Genomic DNA, 15,403 nt, shown 5'->3' with positions numbered 1-15,403 from the left:
ATGGGGCGGAACAAAAAGTCCATGAAACCGAGCCTTCAGATTACGAATAAGCAGGCAAAGATCAGTCTGCCTTTCTCATTGTTCGAATGCATATTCTTTCCACTCCCACTCCAACTTGAGTCTCTTGTTGCCATGCTCCCATTCTGGCAAAGATTCAATGCATGAGAAGCCTCATCAGTGATCACACCCTCATAAAGTGTGCGAGCTGATGATCACATTTGTTACCAATCCGCCACAAAGGAACCGTAACAAAAGCTTGAACAATGAATTGAGCTGGTGTTTATTCAGCTGACAGCCAAGTAGCAGTGTACCAGCAAGGATGTACAAGACGATAATCAACTGAAACAGCTAGTAAAACCATATGTTTTCAACAGAAAGAGCTCAATAGGGTTTTGTTGATTTCAAATCCTTCTTGGTTACATGCAAGGCTGCAACAACTAATCCATTAACCCTTTGTGGGCACATGTATCACATTTGATACGCTTAGAATTTCATGATTTTGAAATTTCTTCCGCAAAATAATTGACGGACGATAGTCAACACATGCATCTGCAGGTTTAATGAGAAAGGAAATATTAGGATTTTGCAAAGGTTATAGATATTACAGCACTTATTTATTATCATTGTTATTATTTTTTACAAATAAAAAAAAAAAAAAAAGTTTCCCTTAAGACCTCATTTTTCAAATGTTGGGATTCTCTGACAATTCCATGTTGCAGGCCTTTAAGGGTTGATAAATTAGTTGCCAACGAATTTGATAATCGATTTTTGCTGGCAGCTATGAGCAGTCACGTTTGGGTCGTATTTTGTGTGTAAAGTGAGGCTCTCACGCACCAGTGAATACAGCAAGTGAGAGAGAGTTCACTGCTATATTCAGGTTGGGCTGCTGAATAAATAGTACCGTATTGGCCTGAATATAAGACTGTTTTTTGCATTGAAATAAGAGTGTAAAAAAGGGGGTCATCCTATATTCGCGGTCTAGACATTATACCCATTCACGACGCTAGATGGCGCCAGATATCATTGAAGCGATGTTCTGTCATGACAGATCTCAGCAACTCTCCCCATTCACAACGCTAGAAGCCGCCAGATATCAGTGAAGCGATGTTCTGTCATGACAGATTTCAGCTTCACTCAAGTTTAACCATTTTGCAACTTTTTATTGCAATGTTTTTCCTTATTCAGATTTGTTTCAGGACGACAGTTACAGTTAGACTTCACTTTGATGGTTAATGCAATTATTGCAATTTTGTTGTTTTATCACAATAGATTGGTTTATTTAGATTTCAAAAACCAGAAGCCATTCATTTACGAATGTGATTGCACTTTAGTTCACATATTTAAATGTTCAGTTATTAAGATTTGAATGAGGCAAAATAACATGCTTTTTCTCTCAAATATATTGTTATAATCATTTGTTTCGGATGTACTGTAATTATTTTCTGTATAAAAATTAATTTGGTGTTAAAAAAGTCTTTTTTCAAACTTGAGTCTTGAAAAAGAGGGGCTTGTCTTATAATCAGGGCCGTCCTATATTTGGGCCAATACGGTATTACGAAGTGTCGAGAGTTAGATTGTCTCTTGTGTTGTTAGATCCAGTATTATGTATTCTTTGTTGATGAGATGTTACCAAGCATGGAGTGCTTAGCTAGTTAGCTATTATTGTAATCAGTGCCATATATATACTGGTTGATGTCAAAATTGATAGAGAATAAAATATAGATTCAGAAGTTTGTAGTTTTATGCATTTATTATGAAAGTATTTACCGGTTAAACAGTGAAAATTAGAGGACAACTTGCATGCTGATTTACATTGTGCACCTCTGAATCTTCTGCTTGCACTCCTAAAATTTTAAGTTAGGGGCATCTGGGCTCCTATTATAAAATGTTAGTCTGGAGCCTTATATTGTGTTTTGGAGAAGCATATTAGCACTTGAGGTATTGTTGGATAGTGAAGTTGTCTGATTTCTTTTATAAAGAAACCACACACATAAACCCATTCATATAACAGCTTCGAGTCTCTTTTCAACTCAAAATCTCATTCTAACTGTAAATTGTCATACGAGAGAGTGTTCTTTGAAATTTGATTTGAATTGTATTAATCAACAACTCTTTGATAAAGAAAACTGATTCATTACAGTCTGCCTCCTCCTCATTCGATTTCGTTTAGTTTAAATAAAATAAATGAGCCATTGACACAATTTATGTCAGCACTTTGCTCACAAAAAAACAATGTCAATCAGCAGCACTTTTTAACTGAACGAATAGGAATTTTGTCTGATTTACTGTGAAATTCGTTTGATGTTTTATACTCAGCCCCTTTATTAAAAACTTGAACATGTTTTACGTACTTAAAACCAGCTTGTTAGCTAATAAACATTTTTTATTGATGGAAAAAGTCATCCATTTTGTCTTCATTGTTACTTCCAAGTTAAATTGTGAAGGTATTTGAAGAAAGTCACATTTATCCAATTAATCATTTAATTAATCGTCCGATTAATAGAATATAAAAAAATATATTGTTAGTTGCAGCCCTAGTTACATGAGTATTACAACTTGTGCTATGTACTATACAGACAGACTGCTCCAGTGACAGCGAAAGTGAGGACAATTTCATCGTCGTGCCACCGCGAGACCACCTCGGCTTGGCCATTTTCTCCATGCTCTGCTGCTTCTGGCCTCTGGGAATAGCAGCATTTTACTTCTCGCAGGGGGTGAGAGCACACACACACGCACACTCTGAGGACATCGCTGTATTATTACTACTAGTTTCACTTCTAGTAGACTGTATCCTCCCTTAAAATGACCCCTAATCTTGAGGACCGCTTTTCACTCAGTAAGACATCAACAACAGTGGTTGGTAAAGCAAGCTTAACTCACAGGAGTTGCACTCTTGTTGTTGAGTATGAAAAGCAATGTGTGGTATCTCGACAAGGTAATGTGAAGCTTAATAAAGCTATTCGTGTTCTAACAGAAAGTCAAGGCTGTAATATCACAAAATAAAAACTCCATTAGGGGAAAGTGAATGGAATTATTAATTAAGTTAGTGTACAGTATTATAGTAAATACATTAATAGGGTCATTAATATTAAAAGCAACAGTGGGGCAGATAAGTATTTAGTCAACCACTTATTGTGCAAGTTCTCCTACTTGAAAATATTAGAGAGGCCTGTAATTGTCAAAATGGGTAAACCTCAACCATGAGAGACAGAATGTGGGGAAAAAAACAGAAAATCACACTGTTTGATTTTTAAAGAATTTATTTGCAAATCATGGTGAAAATTAAGTATTTGGTCAATACCAAAAGTTCATCTCAAAACTTTGTTATGTACCCTTTGTTGGAACTAATGGAGGCCAAACGTTTTCTGTAACTCTTCACAAGCTTTTCACACACTGTTCACAGACATTCCTCCATGCAGCTCTCCTCGAGAGCAGTGATGTTTTGGGGCTGTCGTTGGGCAACACGGACTACTCCCTCCACAGATTTTCTATGGGGTTGAGATCTGGAGACTGGCTAAGCCACTCCAGGACGTTGAAATGCTTCTTATGAAGCCACTCCTTTGTTGCCCTGGCTGTGTGTTTGGGATCATTGTCATGCTGAAAGACCCAGCCACATGTCATCTTCAATGCCCTTGCTGATGGAAGAAGATTTTCACTCAAAATCTTTCGATACATGGCCCCATTCATTCTTTCCTTTACACAGATCAGTCGTCCTGGTCCCTTTGCGGAAAAACAGCCCCAAAGCATGATGTTTCCACCCCCATGCTTCACAGTGGGTATGTTGTTCTTCGGATGCAATTTGTATTCTTTCTCCTCAAAACACAAGAACCTGTGTTTCTACCAAAAAGTTCTATTTTGGTTTCATCTGACCATAACACATTCTCCCAGTCCTCTTCTGGATCATCCAAATGCTCTCTAGCGAACCGCAGACGGGCCTGGACGTGTACTGGCAGTTCAGGATTTGAGTCCCTGGCGGCGCATTGTGTTACTGATAGTAGCCTTTGTTACTGTGATCCCAGCTCTCTGTAGGTCATTCACAAGGTCCGCCCGTGTGGTTCTGGGATTTTTGCTCACCGTTCTTGTTATCATTTTGTTGCCACGGGGTGAGATCTTGCATGGGGCCCCAGATCGAGGGAGATTATCAGTGGTATTGTATGTCTTCCATTTTCTAATAATTGCTCCCACAGTTGATTTCTTTCCACCAAGCGTTTTACCTATTGCAGATTCAGTCTTCCCAGCCTGATGCAGGTCTACAATTTTGTCTCTGGTGTCCTTCGACAGCTCTTTGGTCTTGGCCATAGTTGAGTTTGGAGTGTGACTGACTGAGATTGTGGACAGGTGTCTTTTGAATAAATGAATGAATGAATGAATAAATGAATGAATGAATGAAATATTGTCGTCATCATCATCGGTATCATTGACAGTTACAAAATGTGGGATAGTTTGGCCAAAGACGGAGAATCATGGACAGTCACAAAATATGGAATGATTTGCCCGAAAAGACCGATGACAGACAAAGGAAGACGGGAAAAAGCATATGCTTATCAATACCCGTCCCCCTACAGCCCTGGACGCACAGTCTAGCATTAGCAGAGTTGCATAGTCACATTACATAAGCCTTCATTTTCCGTTTTTGTTTTTGTTTTTTTTTCTTTTGTCCGTTTTTTCACTTGTATACCTTCCCAAAAGTCATTTGCCACGTTTACATGAAGCCAAATATTCCAATTACAATCGGAATATTTGTTCAAACCGAATAAATGTGTTCCATATAAACACCTCATTCGGAATGAACAGGCCCAAACCGAATGGAATTTCATTCCGATTCACAGGGGTGGAATATTCCTTTTCCAAAACCGATTAGAAGTAAAGTTATATCATGTAAACAGGGAAGCGGAATGGTGTCTGGTTGCGTTCTTTCTGCACATGCTCCGTACTGACGTGGTGACGTCACGTGGTGACGTAAGTAACGTCACTTGCAACATGGCTTCCAAGCACACGCACAGCGCACCCATACAACTTTTTAAATGAACGGCGTGTCATTCTGAAGTTTTGTTTCCACTCGAAAAGTTAAAACAGCAGCTGATCTGACGATCGATCTCCATGTTTTGCAACGTGACGCTTTGTTTTGATTAATCTGCGCATGTCAGACGGCAGTTGTCAAACGTCCTTTCGGAATAAAGGCAGACACATGTAAGCGCTGGATCGGAATAGATGAAGTGACACGTAAACAGCTGATGTGAAATTTCCATTCGGAATGATTTGAATCGGTATGAATAAAAGTCAGCATGTAGACGTGGCTAATGATTGCCATGAGGTCGCATTGTAGAGAAGATTCTTTTATACCGATAATGGGTTAAAACAGGTGCCATTAATACAGGTAATGAGTGGAGCCTCGTTAGACCTCGTTAGAAGAAGTTAGACCTCTTTGACAGCCAGAAATCTTGCTTGTTTGTAGGTGACCAAATACTTATTTTCCACTCTAATTTGGAAATAAATTCATTAAAAATTAAACACATTCTGTCTCTCATGGTTGAGGTTTACCTATGTTGACAATTACAGGCCTCTCTAATTTTTTCAAGTAGGAGAATTTGCACAATTGGTGATTGACTAAATACTTATTTGCCCCACTGTATGTGTGACATTACAAATTGACATTACAACATTTGTGTGCTGTCAATAAGAGGAGCGGTAGCCAATTAAAAAAAAAAATTTTTTTTTTTTTTTGGACATCCTTATACTGCCTTCGTGTGATGTCATAATTAGGATAAATACCACTCGTCAAGTCGGAAATGGCATGTGAACGCCCCCTCAACTGGAAAAACTGGGATTTCATTATAATACCCAAGTTTCCGAGATAGGACGACCTTTTACTTTTCAAAAAGGCAGACTGCGAAGAAGAAATTGTGAATGGTAAGAAATTTGATGTGTTTTAAGATTTATCATCAAAATGCACTTTTTTTTGTTGCTTGTGAAGTATCCACAGAGGCAACACCTGTATAAAACACCTTTTGTACTGTTTATTTTCTGTTTTCAATTGTGGTCCAATACTTGGGGCGAATTTATGTTCTTGTTTTTGATGATGTGCGGACGCTAACTGATAGATGCTAATCGTTTGTGTGGATTGTTATTGCTGTATCAGCAGCTAGTTATAAAGAAATGCTGTTATTTAAGATGAAACAGATTTAATTTTTATTTTAGTTTAGTTCTAATGTCGTGAGCAGCTGAATAAAGTCAGTAAACCACACGGGCGTCTGACATCGTCATTTTGGAGCTTAGCTCAATGTCTAGCTAGGACTTAGCACCAATGTCTTGGCGAAGACATTACAATGATGTATAATACATGTGTTTGGATTTTTTTTTTTTTTTTTAATTTAGAGGGTGTTTTGAGGTATTTCAAGGGTTACTTCCGATTTACGCAGAAATTCGGGTTACATTGCCAGCGTAGGAAAGGAACTCGTTCGTAAACTGGGGACTTCTTGTAGTTATAAAATTCTTAATTTCCAACCAGGTGTTTGCAAAAATGTTCATTTACAAACAAAAACTTTGCTTTTTGATGAATTCTCTCTTTTCTTTGTAGTAAATGAATTCATAGGTCTAAATCAGTTTTTTTTCCATACAACAAACTAAAATGAAGCCCATGAAACACATGAACAGGATGCACTCGTAATTATCAACCCCCAAGTGGTAAGAATCCTTTTTCCACAACAACTTTACATTGGTACTGTCTAAAAATAGCTGTGCAATGTGCGATGAAATGACAGTCATTGTCCAGTCTTCCGTCAAAACAATGCTGTGTCTAGGGGACAAAGAGCAGATTCGCCTCTTGTCTGGGCACTAATCAATAACTGTCACTCACTTGGCCCATCAATTTTTTTTAAAGGCACTCAAAAGCAAATAAAAATACAGCATGTGTATTTACCGTACATGAAAAGTACTAAAGGAGTCAGTGCATTTAGGTTGACGTAGCTGAGATGAAGGTACTCAGTGAATTATCTTGTCAGCAGCTAATTCCATCCTTCTGGGCTAATTATGTGGAAGTGATGGTTAAGTACAAGTCCATCAGAGGGTGGTGGGGGGGGGCTTCATTTCACAGCTCGATAATCCACGTCAATGCTCTTCATTTTTGGGGCAAATCTAACTTAATTAATTCCGTAGGCATTGTGTAGCTTGTAAATCGTACACCTTTTAGACATTTGGTATGATTTCTCTTTGCTGTAGCAATAATCCCACTGATTTTGATTAGGAAATCAAATACCCCAGACATCGCTCTCCCACAAGCAATTTTCAAGTGATGTTCAGACCTGGAGCGGATTATAGAAGGATGAAAATAACTGATGGGCTTTGTAATGGTGAACCCAAAATGGAGGTCAAATTCAAAATGAGTGTTTCATCACACTGTCAAAAACTTGGAGCGATTTACTTTTAAGAGGTTTTGCATTACACTTTATATCCTACAAATTATGGAATCATCAAAAGTTTTGAGAATTGCTTTCATTCTTTGATCATGCAGCGTTATGGCTTGACAGAATTATTATTATTATTTTTTTTTCCTAGAATGTGATTGTTTTGGAGATGTGAGGATTCTTCCGGACACCATTTAAATTATGTATATTATTTGCCAGACTGCTTATCACCACTTCCACTTGATAGTTTTCTATTGCTCTTAGTCTGAGCATGAACCATAATTATTCAAAATAATCCGAGATGGTTCAGGAGTCCTAAACTCTTGAGCTGAACGATTTTACATATTTACAAGCAAACCTCTACCATTTAAACCTTTTTCAATAAATCTTTACTTTATTACACAAGAACTACTGATTCTGAAAAATGTCAGCCACAAAATGACAGTGTTATTTGACAAGGTTAATAACCCGTCTCAATATACAACCTATTTTTAAACTTTTGGAGACTACTGAACCACAGTATGCCTTGGCAAGATTATTTTGACGATTATCTCAGCCAAGATGCAAGGATCTGATTTGAAAAAAGATGCAATAAATTGTTCACAATACCAAAGAAAGAACACTAACCTAAAGGGAGTAACGCAAATTAAAAGTAGTCAACACTACAAGGTCCAATTGGATTATTTTAATCTGATCATTTGCCAAATTCCTCATGTGTATTGAGCATGCAACCTTGAAATCCGAACATACATCTGAGGAATGCCAGAGCATTCACAGCTAGAACAAAAAAGAAAAACAAGTTAGAAGGCATAATAAGTTTTGCAGAGGGCAGATCAATGGCGTCTGTCCCGACGGAAGGCATAAACGGAGTTTAAGTGGGGGGGGGGGGGTGTCAGGCTTCCCCTGGTGGCAGAAAAGTGTCATTGCATGTAACTGAATTTCCTATTTATGATTTTAAAATTAAGAATTTTCCCGTAAAATATTGTCTATAAAAGTTGTAAAGCGATAACACAAACAACAAAAATGAATGAAATGTACAAAATAAGATATACGAACAGATCTTATGACTAGCTCCTTAGACTGTCATTTGCTTTAGCCAAACCACCCGAGTATCAAAGAGGCAAGATGGATAGATGTAATTATTTTAAACCTAGGCTTTCAAAAGTGACATCAACTACTGAGCAAGAACAAGGATTGAACCAAGCCCCACTAAAGACGCTTATTATACAACAGAGTCACCACCGGTGTCTTGCCAATGTAGTTACCCCCGAAAAAAATTGTGTTCCCTGGCCGCGGGAGCGCGCACACATATGAGTTATGTCGATTTAAACAATAAATTGAAGCCAGAAAAGAACCACAGTTATATATTTTGAACATCAACGTTAATTAAACTGGAGAAACTCCATACAGGACTTCAATTACAGTAATAACTAGAGATGTCCCGATCGATCGGCATCCCAATCGGTCGGGTCCGATCACGTCATTTTCAAAGTATCAGAATCAGCAAAAAAAATATCGGACATGCCTTTTTTTTTAAATATATATATTATATATTTTAATTAAATCATTTTCTAATTGTATTTAACGTTACAGACATAATGTGTTACACTCTTCCAGAGTCTTTAGTTTAAGCTTAAGGTAGGGTTATCAAATTTATCGCGTTAACGGCGAGAATTAATATTTTTTACATTTATCACGTTACAATATTTAACGCAATTAACGCATGCGCTGCACGACCCACTCACGCAATGTCGCGTTCAATCTAGTGTTGTATCGGTCGCGAACGATTCGTTCTTTTTGAACGAATTGTTTGGGTGAACGAGACCGAACTAATCACCATCTGCACTGATTCGTTCTATGAAGTTGGTGGCGCTTGTTCGCTGCGTGGGAGGGCGTTGAGCAAGCGGCAGCGTCTTCTGACATCGCACACGACCAATCAGACGCCAGCCTCATCGCGGGCAGGGGAGGGAGCGGAAACAGAATCATGGCGTATGTCACTCATTTCCACGTGTGGCCAATAAGCAGCCAGCGTGCAGGCAGGGGGGAAAGACTGAGTTTTGTCACTTCCCGTTCAGTGATTCGGTCCTCCGGTTCCTGACCTAGCTTGCTGCTAACTTGACTTTCCAGTAATGACTATGCGGTGAACGAGTCATAAAATGAAAGGAAACGACTTTGTCACATATTTGTTAACGTGGAGCCTATCAAATGCTGCTCAAAAAGACAAAAACACCACACAAATCTAGCGAGCATGGTTTAGTGTTCTACTTTTCTCAACAGACTCGGGACTGTGCCTATGACGATATACTATCAAATTTACAGTAATTTAAGACACGCGTAGCTACGAGGCAAGCAAAACCTGAGCTGCGGTCGCGTGACGGCAGTGAAGCGGGCAGAGAACTGTCACTATATGGAGGCTTCATGGCAGCGATATGTACCTCATATGTGCACAGAAAAAAAATAATATTTAGTATGATCACCATAATACTGATTTGCAATGAAACTGTATATACATGTCAATTTTTTCCGAGTGTTTTTTTTTTTTTTTTTTTCGTGTCAGAGGGTGTCGGTTGGTTTGACAAATTATGTCAATCCGTCCATCATGTGCTACTCAAGCGCCCCAAAAACAAAGCGCGCGGACACGGGAGATGTCGCAATATGTCTACATTTTTCTTAACAGACTAATGAGAGTAGAAAGGCGAAATCATAAAGCAAACAATTATTTCTCGTCAGCATTTGACGATCTGAGATGCGGGGACGACAGGGGAGCTGACCGGATTATTTTATTTATTAATACCAGTGCAAAAATTCAAAACGATCATCTTAATAATAAAAAACAAAAATACAACAGAGCGAGAGGTTAATATGATGTGTTGGCCGTTCCATAATTAGAAATTAAACTTTCGATTTATTTTTATTTTCGTGACAGCAGGCATGCCGCGTTGGCTGTTAGCAGCAGCATTGTATATGTGAGCAAGATCATGCTAAAGAAAGTCCGTGCGCCCCCGACCCCAAACCCCGACTTCCCCCTCAAAAGGAAAATGTTTAACCGTGTCCTAATTCGAAATGCAAGCACGAGCCATGACTTTGAGCCCATAGAACTAGGACAGACGACGCGGAAGTTCTCCCTCGCTTTTGCAGCAGCGGGAGGGAGACGAGGCTGTCTCTGAGAGCAGAATGATATCGCCTGTCACTCATTTCTGAAACTACGACGAGTGGTCAATGTGCAAGAGAGGGAGGGACCAAGCAATGTCACTTCCCGTTCAGTTATACTGCGAAGCGGTCTTCTGTGATTCGTTCGGCAACGTCACTTCCCGTTCACTAACCGAACGATTCATTTGGGTGGGGAGGGAGATGAGGGGGGCGAACGATTCGTTGAACGATTCGTTTGAACGAATCGTTTTACTGAACGAACCGGAATGGATTCGTTTACTCAAGTGAACGACAGATCCCGTCACTAGTTCAATCTATAATAGCGCCGTTTTACTTCAACAGTATATAGAGCTAAAAGGCAGCATAAAATGAGTAGAGAGAATTTTGGCAGCCTTTGGAGGCTTTTTTGAAATGGCTAAAACCTTACAATCCCTCTCCCAACGATTAGAATAATCGTGGGAAGCAATGTGGGTAAGAAAGGTAGTAGTTGATCTTTTTCTTAATACCCTATGTTGTTTCCCAACGCAGAGAAGATATATCAATTGGTACCACGACGCACAGTCATGGTTGCACTTCCCATCATGCATTTGGGCAGAACAGTTAAATGGCTACAGTATCATTTACTGAAAGCTCAACAAGTACACTAGATGGCAATATTTAGTCACAATATACAAAGTCACATTTATCCTTTAAGAATTACAAGTCTTTCTATCCATGGATCCCTCTCACAGAAAGAATGTTAATAATGTAAATGCCATCTTGAGGACTTATTGTCATAATAAACAAATACAGTACTTATGTACTGTATGTTGAATCGGATCGGGAAATATCGGGACCTGCACATACTCAAACTAAAAAGATCGGGATCGGATCGGGAGCAAAAAAACATGATCGGAACAACCCTAGTAATAACAGTTATAGGTCATCGTACGGGTAACAGTGAAACGTTGCCTTTTTTTAAGTTCAGTACGTATGTTATGTTATACGACAGAATTTTTTTTGTTTGTTTGTTTTTTGTAATGGATGGGCCATGTTTTAAAACCTCATCGATAACTACATCACCAAAAGACGGAAATCAAGCAAATCAGTGCAGCGCAATGGCTCCGCCCAGGGGATACAATTTTTGACGGGGATAACTACATTGGCACGACACTGGCAGGCATTCCATATTCAATGGATGACAATCTTGGCAAAAAGTATAACTGTCCTGAGCAGCCTGATTTAGAATTCCCCTTCAAAAAAAAAAAAAAAAACGCTCACTTTCAACTTATTATTATAAATATTCTTGAAAGTTAATTTTATTGTTCACACTGTGTTTCGGGGTCATCAACATGTTGTGGCCCCCCTGCTCCAAAAATCAAACTCTGGCCATGTTGGAAGGTCACCCAACGCAGAGAGTGAGGAGTGTGCAAGCTACTTAACCATAAAAAGAAACCAATGTTGGAATATGTAAACCTGTCATGGAGGGAACATAGCCTTGTGCATTTGATTAGCAAGCGGAACAGAGTTCCCATTATTGCCACTAATGGTGTGACTGTGTGTTGTTTAGAGATGCTGATGAGTGTTGCGAGTCACAGAGATTGCTCTATTATGCTAATGAACACCCTGCCTCCCATTAAGTTATCTGACCACAATAAATGTACGAGCAAATTACTGTGAGTATATCAGTGCTTAAAAGATAAAGGTGGGGTTGTAGAGCGTGTTCTGCGTCAACTTTATGTTACTGTCCTGGAAAGGTACATTTATGTGTTTTTTAGATAATGTGTATGCTGTGTTGCGTTCAAAATCACACAGCTAATCCCCCTCTGGCCATTGCCAAAACCTGGTAATACCAAGTACTATAGTGATTATCCTCCACTCAGTGTTTTAATTTTCATCTTGGTCTTAAGATTGAATAATGTTTCCGCGTCAGACCTGCGCCGTCAAGGATGACCCGATTTACGATTCTCCGCCGTAGCATGACGTGCACCTCCAGAATTTTCAGACTTCGCGTCACATCGACGCATATAACGTAGCGGAAATGGACTGTGATTGGTCCGCTCAGACTGTTGTTTCCTGTTCAGCAAAAAATCACCGCCATTTTCAAACAGTGTTCTGCTACATGCAAAAATGGACCAAGCTGACGGGTGTATCATCGGAGAGCAAGTCTCGTCAAGACATTATAAAGATTGCCATATGGCAAGGTCAGCGATTGTATACAAAAATGGAAGAACCACGAAGACAAGTATGTGTGTGTTCGGAAGAGAATGGCCACCGCGAACTGCCAGCTTTTTATCACTTTATGTCTTATTTTTGGTTGGCGCACTTCATTATTTACTGTGTACATATTAGGGCTGTCAAATTTATCGCGTTAACGGGCGGTAATTAATTTTTTAAAATTAATCACGTTAAAATATTTGACACAATTAACACATGACCCGTTCATGCGTTGCCTCAAACAGTTTACAATGACTACGTTTTAGAACATAGAGAGCGGAAAGGCAGAGAAATGCGAGTGGACACAGGCGTTCATTGGACCGCGCCTTTTATTGGCTTAAGCTTTGGCAGCCCAACTTCCCATCATGCATTTGAGCGGAGCAGGAGTCGAACTTTTTCTTAACACGCCTAATTGAAAACAACGCAATACATACTGTATACCATTTGCAGCCACCGCTGACAGTCATGGTTGCCCACCTTCCCATCATGCATTCGGGCAGAGCATGAGACATTGTTTTTCTTAACAGGCCAAATTGAACACAAAGCAGAACATACTCTATACCACAGGTGTCAAACCGATTCCAGAAAGGGCCTAGTGGGTGCTGGATTTTGTTCCAACCGATAATGCGCAGAGAGTTTAACCAATGAACTTCCTGCTGAAACAAGCAGCACCTGACAAAGTTTAACTGATTACACATGTAAAAGATCTAATTGGTGAAAAGGTGTCCTCTTCAATGGTTGGAAAGCAAACCTGCACCCACTAGACCCTTTCTGGAATCGGTTTGACACCTGTGCTCTATACCATTTGCAGCCAACACTGACAGTCATGGTTGCCCAAATTCCCATCATGCATTTGGGCAGAACAGTTAAGTCGCTACAGTATCATTTCGTGAAAGCACAACAAAAATAATATTCCTATCTCTCGAAAAAAATAATGTTTACAAAAAGAAAAGCGTTCAATGCAAAGAGAACTGGCATTCCCAATCAAAATAGCTATGCAATATACACATATAAATTACTCAGACTTTGCCTTGGCTAGATTTCTAATTAACTTAAAATTAAATTGTGGTGTATTTCAATCACTACCTTACTTACTTAGTTAAAGACACTGTGGAAGAACGGCAGGCAGCCCGATGTGATGTCACCGCTCGGCGACGTCAACGTCAACAATGGCGAGCTATTAGTTTATTTTTTGATTGAAAATTTGACAAATTTTATTAAAACGAAAACATTAAGAGGGGTTTTAAAATAAAATTACTATAACTTGTACTCAAATTTATCTTTAAAGAACTACAAGTCTTTCTATCCGTGGATCCTTTTAACAGACAGAATGTTAATGTTATCTTGTGGATTTATTGTTATAATAAACAGATACAGTACTTATGTACAGTATGTTAAATGTTTATGTCCGTCTTGTGTCTTTCCATTCCAACAATAATTTACAGAAAAATATGGCATATTTTAGAGATGGTTTGAATTGCGATTGATGACGATTAATTAATTTTTAAGCTGTGATTAACTCGATTCAAAGTGTTAATTGTTTGACAGCCCTAGTACATATGTTTGATGTGATTCTGTGACTTATTTACATGTCACACTTCAAGTACATGAAGAATAAAGCACAGGTTTGGTGTCAAAAGAGTTGTTTTGATGTTTAATTTTTGACAAGACAGTTCACACACTTAATACATCATCACTGATCGAGAGTGCCTCGGTGCTTTTATGATAACGTGTTTACCATCGAGGCTTCTAACGCAGTTTGGGAAGTAGGACATGGCAAAGAAATCGGACAAAACGCTGGACAACGCAGCTTGCTGGCTTCTACTGCAACAGTCTTCTGCGTCGCCTGCGCCTCAACATTTGTTTTGTAATAGCCCCGGATGGGGGGTGGGGGAGAAGGAGAGGATTCGATGATGGCTTTCCCCACTTTATTGTAAATAACAAAATAATAGCAGGCTGCCGCAACATGCGATCGCTAAAGTTCGCTTTCTCCCGTTCTTTCAACTCGCTTTCCGCTACGGCACAGTTCTCCAGTCTGATAGCCTCTTAAAGGACTCGCGCTTAGCTACGGACATTACAGTATGATCAACATGTTGTTGTTCAATGTCGATGAGCTGAAGATCCACATTCAAGCGTTCCATCTCCTTTGCTGTTGCTTTGTAACCGGAAGAAAACTAAAGGAAGTCCACAAGAGTGCCCCCAAACCGTACAAACACAACGCAACACCCCTCTAGTGGCTTGGCGTTGAATTACAGAGCAACGCGTTCCCTTTCCGCAGAACTATCGAATGCTCATTGACACCGTAGTCGTCACGCCGTCACCGCAACGCAGAGGCATAACTCAGGCTTTAGTCTTTTGGACGATAATACTTACTAGTCTTAGTCATATTGTAGTCATCTCAAAACGTGTTTATCTTCGTCTAGTTTTTGTTGACGAAAACTCAGGACTAATTTCGTCTAGTTTTAGTCGACGTTTACTAAAAAAAATTTTGCCTGTAAAATAAAAAATGTTTTATTCCTAAAATAATTAATTCAGGTTTCCAACTATTTCGAATGAACATTGACCGACGTGCATATATTGTAGCATCAACAAGGACAACGCCAACCTGTGATAATACACAGTCAGCAAAAAATCTGTAGATTATTTTCAATTAA

General features: G+C 39.2%; 2 protein-coding genes across 6 annotated transcripts in view; one reads left to right on the top strand and one right to left on the bottom strand.

Moving 5' to 3' along the window:
* The window catches only part of slc25a47a (solute carrier family 25 member 47a), a 560,121-nt gene that overhangs the window by 260,411 nt on the left and 284,307 nt on the right, over positions 1–15,403 (bottom strand). The gene's annotated exons all lie outside the window — the stretch shown is intronic.
* syndig1l (synapse differentiation inducing 1-like) overlaps positions 1–15,403 on the top strand; it is an 82,370-nt gene that overhangs the window by 59,647 nt on the left and 7,320 nt on the right. Inside the window, exon 4 of the mRNA XM_057822976.1 lies at positions 2,577–2,714. Coding sequence (XP_057678959.1) covers positions 2,577–2,714 — 138 coding nt within the window. The remainder of the gene's footprint in view (positions 1–2,576; positions 2,715–15,403) is intronic.

This window comes from Corythoichthys intestinalis, chromosome 19, assembly GCF_030265065.1.
Source record: "Corythoichthys intestinalis isolate RoL2023-P3 chromosome 19, ASM3026506v1, whole genome shotgun sequence".
Classification (NCBI taxonomy): Eukaryota; Metazoa; Chordata; class Actinopteri; order Syngnathiformes; family Syngnathidae; genus Corythoichthys; species Corythoichthys intestinalis.
The sequence above is the reverse complement of the archived record's forward strand: the minus strand, read 5'-3'. Positions and strand labels throughout refer to the sequence as shown.